At 52.2% G+C, this 8,340-nt stretch overlaps 1 protein-coding gene across 6 annotated transcripts in view; it reads right to left on the reverse strand.

Annotated features, from left to right (window-relative positions):
• The window catches only part of NRP2 (neuropilin 2), an 89,658-nt gene extending 82,340 nt beyond the window's left edge, over positions 1–7,318 (reverse strand). For all 6 annotated transcript variants that reach the window (XM_069022263.1, XM_069022262.1, XM_069022261.1 and 3 more), the window contains exon 1: positions 6,952–7,318. In XM_069022263.1, the coding sequence (XP_068878364.1) occupies positions 6,952–7,024 (73 nt within the window). In that variant the 5' untranslated portion in view covers positions 7,025–7,318. The remainder of the gene's footprint in view (positions 1–6,951) is intronic.
• Positions 7,319–8,340: the final 1,022 nt, after the last annotated feature.

Below are 8,340 nucleotides of genomic sequence, written 5' to 3' on the forward strand. Positions count from 1 at the left end.
CAGCAAAATACAGGTGCTGGCATACATGACCCACTTCTCTCAGAGCTGCTGAACTTGGCTTGAGCCCTTGTGCAGGAAACCCATGTTTCAGTTCTGTTAGTCACACAGCTCTTCAAGGATCAGTTTTTCAAGGTCCATGTATGTTCAAGCACTTTGCCAAACCCTGGTATGGAGGAGACAAACAGATCTCTTCTGCCAAGGACTCATTACCATTAACGCTCATCCCACCTCATCCCCTGAACCCTGACCCTGGCTAGGCATAGTTAACGTGGCAGGGGCTCTCACCCCAAACCACACAGCACAACTTTTGCAGGAGGCAGGAACACAAATATGAACTCTCGGACTTAAATCATACAGTTTAGCCATAGGCCTAGCAGAGAGACATAGCACAGAGGAAGCTAATGAGATTAGGTATTTTATCCCCAGTAGCATAGATCATTTTAGCAGAAGCGTGTTTGCTTTGGATTGTGAGATAAAGCTTCAAAGGCTTCCTGAACAAATTAATGTACAAACACACACAAACAACACAAGGCTCTTACATGCACATTTCATTCCGGAGCACTACCCACATCCACGTCTTGAGATTTCACACAACCAGGGAAAGTCTCCTAAACATTTCATTGAGGACTTTTACCAGTTTAACTAAAATTTAACCTAAAAGTAGAGACACAGTGAAGTAGAATTTAAAGACTGCTTTTGTGATTTGAACTAGGATTTTGTTCAATTCAAAGTGTCTCAAGCCTGTCATGAGACAAGCTCATAAAACACTGTCTGGGCTTAAGCAAGAAAGAAACGCGCCAATCCATCAGTTGAGGAATGCAGCCATTTGACTGCTTCCTAAGGCAACTGGGAAGGGATGCAATATATTCATTTTATAGCACTGGACAGCAGTGAAAGGGGAACACCGGAAAGCTCAGCAAATGGAACATTTTAGCTGTGAGCCTTTGCAAAAAGAGATCATTTCAAATTATTTTTAAATAAGAAGGGAATGTTGGAGGGAGGAAGAGAGAGAAGGAGATTTGGAGACTTCTGATACCTGCAATTTTTTTCCCATGTTAATCCACAAAAGAATTAAGTAGAAACCTGAAATGGAGACCTACTCAACCTTCACCATGGAAAATGAGAGGGCCAAATCCTGCATGCAAATCCAGGTAATTTGCTTTGAAATCACTGGAGGTCAGATGATTTCTACCCCTGGGGTTCTGGATAGGGGCTGACATTGCTTTGTACCACTTGAGCCAGTGACAACCTTGACCTTTAAATGTCCATCCTGTCCAACCCCTCTCTTATACCCTTAATGAGATTTTATATCCTGTTTATCCAACTTCACTAACTATATTATTTGTCATCTTATATCAGAGGCAAATGCAATTCCAATAGGGCAACCAACTTAATAGTGTTAGTCTTTCTATAGATAAGTGTACACACAATTCTCCCAGCTTGCCTGCGAATGTAATTTGTGGGTCTGGAATTACAACTCCTGGCTGCTACAATAATCATCCTGGAGAGCATGTAAGTGTGTGTGTGTACACATGCAAGGGAGGTGGATAACTGCATTTTGAACTTGGAGAAATCATGCTTGCCTCTCTGTTAGGCTCCTAAGGGCTTGAAGTCTCATGGAAACACACTGCCATCTCCCAGGAATAGGTGGCAGCTTTAGGAGACTGTCAAGTTGCAGGTCAGGCAGTTTCTGAGTAAAACTCCCCAGTACTGCAAGCAGGGAAACAGATTTGGGGAAGCTTGAAGCTTCCTGCATGGCAGCCTGCCACCCTACCTATAGGCTATGTGATGAAAAACATGGTGGTGAAAATTTGCTGAGCCACCCCCGTTAATGCTGTCAATAACAGGCTCGTTCAAGGGCCATGGAGACAAGAGACATTTCTAGTTGTACACATGGAAAAAAGATTCCCCTAGGATTCCTCTCTAAAGAGCTTCAGGCTTGATGAAAGGTGTTCAATGCCTCCGAAATACTCATTAGTATTATTATTACAAAAAATCCGAGAAGAAAAAAAAAGCTTATCTCATCTCATCTCTCATCTCCCCCCACACCCTCCCAGCTTCCTCACACCTTTTGAACTCATCTGTCAGGGTCCATTCTGAAACAGAATCCTGATTTTCCCCATCAGGCAGTGGCAGTTTACCCCTGCCTCTTCGCACAGCGGCTGGCAGAGCCTCTCAGTCTCACAACACCCCTGGCTTGGCCCTCCCTCCCAGGGGCCCTGTTGGAGCCTCAGAGCACAGTGCACTGCCTTGGCTGCAGATAGCCCCATGGATGAGATGGGAGGGAAGCAGCACCGCCTGAGACACTCAGGGAGAGCCCCACCGCGGCTCCCCCTATGCATGCTGCCGAGCAGTAGTGGCTTCAGCCTTTGAAAGTGTGCTCAAATACAGCTGCTGCTGAGCCTCACCACTAGTACCAAGGTTATTGCACATTCTGGTGATCATCTTAAACACATTGTTACCTGCTGAGAACATATTCAGCAGTCAGAGAGGAAAACAGCAGCAAGCTTGGGGTGTGCATGAGGGAGAAAGTTTTTGAGGGGCTCTGGGGGTGTGAGGGACAGCACAGGGAAGGGATGGATGCAGAAGCATGCATGTGTGTGGCAGGCAGCAAGGCAGTCCCCCCTGACTGGAGGGGCTCTGTGAGCAAGAGGAAAGGTAGAGATCTGTGTGCCTGTAAAAAGAAAGGAGGAATCAGGAAAATTATAAATGTGTATGTGTGTGTCTACATGCGCAAGGGGCTGGGGTTTCCCTCCCTCCTCTTTCCACATGCATCCCTCTTTAAAAAGGGGGTTCAAAGGAGCCTTTCAATAAGACGTAAATGGAGTAAAAGGACAGCATACTTTTGGCTTCACCATCTTCCTAGAAGGGACATAGAAAAGGGCAAGCGTTCAAGCCCTACAGAGGCAGCACTTTCACAGCTAGGGGTGACCCAGCAGAACAGCTGGGCAGATGTCTTGCCTTTGTCTCAAATGCACTGGAAGAAATGAGTGCAGGTTTCAAAGACCTGAAGCCCAGAACTTCATCTCTGGAGCCCATTTTCTTTGACTCAACAAGTATGAAGGGAGGGGAAGAAGCAGTCCAACAGAAAGTCCCTACAGCTATCCACTCCTGCAAGCAATACTTCAGGCTATTCTGCATGCCAGCTTGTTGCTTGTACCCCTTTTCCCAACCTGCTTGGGAGGATGTCACCTCATATAGGCTGTAACTGGAGCCCCAGCCTCCCAGCATCACTCTAGCTGTTCTCCCTGATTCATGGGCACCGCTTGCACATAGAAAGGGTTACAGATCCAAGTTGTGATTTCGAGTGTTTGGCCCCGTGCCTGCTGACCTCGTGCTGACAAACCTCTCCTCTGTGTTTGCGTCTTTTCACTGCACAGGCATCAAGCCTGGCTCAGGATCTGGCCTTCTGAGATTGTTCTTTGGCTCAGGCAGGGAGCAGGCTGACCCTTTGATTCTGAGTGTGATTAAACCCATGCTACTGTAGCGCTAAGCCATGTGCAACACTGTTAGCAACAGCCCTGATTTATGTTGTTGCTAGTATTGCGGTTTCCACCAGGGTGTAGACAGGGATTTCGAAAATAGCCCAACTACCTCTTTGTCTGTGTGTGTATTATAATTAGAAATGTGTCAAAGGTCTGTTACAGAGTGAGGATGGAGCTGGAAATGTTCACACCCCACTTCTGCCCCCACCCCCGTACTGAGACCGTCAGCCCCAGCTTGGGTGTGTGCAGGCACATCAGCTCTCCACACTTCCCGGATTAGACAACTGTATTCCCAAGACCCCATGGGGGCACGGTGGTGGTGACTTCACCACACAATGGAGAACAAGTTTAGCAGCTTCCAGTTTGCTCTCAGGCTGCTGCAATCTGCCCCCACCACTGTGGCTAAATGACAACTTTTTTTCTATTTCGATTTCAGATAGGATCACGGGTCTCAGATGTAGACAATTTATTTTCCTAGCACAGCTGGTCTGTCAGAGGTCATATAATTTGGCAGCAATCCCAGTGCTTAAAAATTAATTTTTCCTTATTAATACAACTGGGGGTCCCACAGGATAGGATCCCAGCCTTATCTGAACCTGACAGCTTCCTAAACCCCATGAAGGATGCTTTCTCCTCTCAAGCTATCTGCAGTACAAGGCCACCATGTCCTGGTGCCTGGCAGCACCGGAGGTTTCTGCTAGGAAACCAACCCACCCGCCTGCCTGGACTGGATGCTGGGACAGGAAGCACTGTGTTCTCCAGCCAGCAAAGTGGGGTGCTTTCTCCTTTTAACCTTCTAAAGCCACACACAAGGTACCAAACACAGAGTAGATACTGGGAAGGAGGATCGGGGGGCAGAAGGAGCAAGGCAGGGAAATGGGAAGCGCCTCCATAGAGCCCTCTGGGACCAATATGCAGTTTGTCACTCCAGACACCACACACCATTATTTTCTGTAGCAGTAAAACTAGGAAAACAAAATGCACCATCCTAACCTGGGTCAGAGCCCCCCGCTGAGCTTGTATCAGTGGTTTTCAGTAATGCTCTGACAACTATGTGATTCCTAGTCTAAAAAAGCTTTTGTTTCCAGTAAGAGCTGAGTTAACAGCACACGGGCATAAGGCACTACACTCAGTGCTCGCGTGGGTGGGTGTGTGTGCGCATGTTTGTATATGTGGCCGTGTGCTTCCTTGGCAGAAATTTGTTTTGGTCCCCCTCCCCACCTTGCTGCATTCTCCTAAGTCACTACTAAAAATAATAGCTTTTAAATAAACTATTCAGAAGGCTTCAGAGTAAGCTTTGCTCAGAGCTGCATAAACATCATCTGAATGGCTTAGTACTTGGGTCACTCAAATCTGTTACTTTCTTACTTCATTGCTTTTTACAGGAAAATGAAAAACACACAGCCATCGAACCTTCAGATTTATCTTCACAGGTCTCCCACCCACTCTCCCCCATGGTTATCTCAGGGTTTGCTTGGCTACATACAAATTGGCAGCTGCACTGTTTATCTCTTACTGTAGAAATATTGCATGAGGTTTTTTTTCATGTGGATTATCATATTATTGTCTATTAAAAACGTCTCCCCTCTCTACTAACCTCCCTTAGGGAACCTAAAGAGGGACTTTCATAATGGGGGAAGGCTTTCAGATACACCAGACTGAAACATAAATCCATCTACCTCTGGCATGTTTTCCTTACTAGGCTGGCTAATTTACTGGAGCTAAGTGTAGCCTGATCGAGGTTTGCATCCCATTACCCCGTACCTTTGCTCGCTGTGCTGGCAATAAAGTCATTTGATCGGGTTTGCAGTCGGTCAAATCATCATCTCGGCAAACCACCGGTGGTGTCGGCCACAGAGAGGCAACTTCCTTGCTGGCTCCAACACCATGTGATGCTCCGCTTAGCCGGGAAAACACCGCATTCAAATAAACACTGCTCGCAGCGACTGAATGGCCTGAGAGACATGGTTTGCTCACAAACCTCTCCCTAGTTAACAGTCCTGCCGCCGAATTCACTTCAGGATAGAAGGAGGTGCACGCATGGACACAGGCACACACGCGCGCTCAGCAGCCACAGGGATCACAACCAGGCTGGCCAGTGCACCATCAGGAGCCAGCCTCAGGTTACAGCCCTATCTGCCATAGCACAAAACACACTCCAGGAGATCAGACACTGCTTCTGCAACCGGGATCATCTGAAAAGACTGTTGTACTCAGCAAGGGCCTCCCAGGACACTGCCCTTTCTCTTCATCCCATCAAGTGTGTATTCGTTTTCCTACTTGAACAAAAGATGGGATTTTTTTTTTCCCCTTTCCTTTATAACCGTAAGGAAGGAGGTGATGCCAACCGGCATCTGAATGTTTATCGGGAATGTCTGTGCTTCGCTCTGCAAAAGAGAGGGATTTTCTCAGGCAGCAGAGACTCTCTCACTTCCCCTTTTCAAGTGGAAGCTGGGTGGCCACAAAGCTCTGGGGCAGGAGAAGGCAGACTGCACTCTGCCATCATCTAACACTGCTCGGGTCAGACCGCAGCTCAGGGCCATGAGCCATGTCCCGAGGCCCCGACTAACGGGAAGGCAAACCCACAGCTCGGCAGCTGCTGGCTTGGCACTACCGTCCTGCCAGGCAGCTCCTGAGCGCAGAAGGAGCCCCGAGAGAGCACTGGACGGCGTATCCTTTTCTTGCCGAGACTATTCCAGACTGGGACCCTGTTGCCCCCATTACCGAGACTCAAAGCCAGTGGCCGGGGAGCACAGGGCCCAGTCTCAGCCTGCCCCACTCCTGTCCCCATTCCGAAGCAACGCAAAGACGGGTTTCATCCCAGCACCTCCTGACAGTCCAGCCTAGCTCTTCAGCGAGGAACAGAAAAACACCCTCGCGTCCCAATACCTGCCATGAACCCGCCTTGTCCCGGGACAGCCCGGCCTTTGCAAAGTAAGTGCAGGTCCCGCACGTACCGCGGGCAGCCTTTCCTGAGGGTGCCGCCGCTAAGCTTCGTCCGCGCCCAGCCCTGCACGGCCCCGGCTGCCTGCTCCCGCCAGATGATTTTAATTTCTCACCTAAAGTTTCCCGAGGTTACAACCGGCGCGGGGTAGTAGGCATTCGGATGCTCGTGTCCGGCATGTGGCTGGTCCCTACCGCTTCCCCTCCCTTCCCCGCAGCTCCCCAAAAAACCAGCACGCAACTTTCCCGTGCGGCTCCGTCCCCTCGCCCGTTCACGCCGGGCGTTGGGAGCCGCGCGGCTGCAGCCGCTGCGCTCCTTGCCGGGGGTGCGCCATCCCCGCCCCACCGCACGCATGAGCCCCTCCAAAACCCGTGCTGCGAAGGCTGCGTGGCGCGGCCGATCGCTCATGTATTCCCTAAATTTATCCCCAAGCAAAGCATCTATGCGTGAGACCGGGACCGCGCCCGGGAACCCGAAAGTTGGGCGGACAGGACCATCCCTCGCCCCTGAAGGGCGCCTTACCTGTCTCCGTCGTACCTCCGGAGCCGGGCAAGCACAGCCCTAGAAATCCCCAGGCGAGAAGAAACGTATCCATCCTCCAGAACGAATTATAAAAAAACCCGAAACCCACAGCACAAGACCCAAGGCTGTGGGGCTGGGCTTCGCCTCCCTACCCCGGGCGCGCCGCGCCCCCGTGGGCGCCCCACTCGCGACCAGCTCCGGCGGGGCTCAGCGAGGGGCGGCGGCGTTCCCCGTGCCGGGGCTGCGGGGCGGGCGGTGCCGGCGGAGCGCCTCTCCCCTAGGGCGACCCGCGGGGCCGGCGCCTCGGCATCCCCCGGGGCGCGGCGGCGGTGGTGCGGGCTGGGGCGCCGTCTGCGCCTCCTCTCCCTCCCCGCCGGCGCCTCGCAGCCTTTTCAGGCAGGGCGGCATGTGGCTGTCAGCGCCGAGCGCCGGCGCCGCCCCCCGCGCCCCCCCCGCCCGCCCGCGCACCGCCCCGCGCCCGCGCACCGCGCCGCCCCCCGCGCCCCGCCCCGCCCGCCCCGCCCGCCCCGCCCGCGGACAGCGCGGCGGCCCCGCAGCGCGGGGGCCGGGGCAGCGCGGGGCGCGGAGTGGCCCCGCGGAGCCGGGCGCGTCCCGGCCGCGCTGCCGTGCCGCGGGTGCCGGCCGGCCCCCGCCCGAGCGCTGACGGCCCCGCAGCGCAGGCAGGAACCAAACCCGATGGAAATAACGGCAAAAGAGTCGGCTGTACGAAGGGAGACACCCAGAAATTGTCGGATGGGGGAGCATCAGGACAAGAATTGCCCCTGCTCGTGGGCTTCCGCCGCTGCCGGCCGAGACCCAGAAGCGCCGAGCCTCGGCCAGAGCCGCCTGCCAGAGCGGGGAGCGGCAGCGGGAACCACACGCTGCCTCTCTCCTGGCACCCACGTTGCGGTGCAAAGGCTGCTACAAGGGACAAATGCAAACTCCTCCGGGGACTGCACCACAGTTGGCTTCCAAGCTCCAAACCCGTTTTCTTCGGGATGCTCTTTAAAAACACAAACCGAGAGTAGGGTTCACATAGTCATCCTAGAAGTGCTCGGAAAGTTTGTTCGCCTTTGCCCTGTGAGGGTGGGGAGTCTCTGCCCGAGCTGGAACTGCTGGGACCGTGCGTCTACTTGCTGCTTATATTCACAGACCACAACAGGCTTAAGAGCTGGTATCTGGCAAACTGGGGCTCACACCTCCACTCTTTTTGAGAGGTGAAATTTCAAAGCAAGTGAAGTGAGCCCTAAAACCCTGCACCAAAAAGCTTTTTAAAAACAAATCATTTTATGTTGTTGATAAGTCCCCAGATTTTAGATTCCTACTTCCAAATAAACAGTAGACAAAACGATTAAAGCTATGTTATCTCAGTTTTTTTAAGATGGTAAT

This window comes from Aphelocoma coerulescens, chromosome 7, assembly GCF_041296385.1.
Source record: "Aphelocoma coerulescens isolate FSJ_1873_10779 chromosome 7, UR_Acoe_1.0, whole genome shotgun sequence".
In the NCBI taxonomy this organism is placed as follows: domain Eukaryota; kingdom Metazoa; phylum Chordata; class Aves; order Passeriformes; family Corvidae; genus Aphelocoma; species Aphelocoma coerulescens.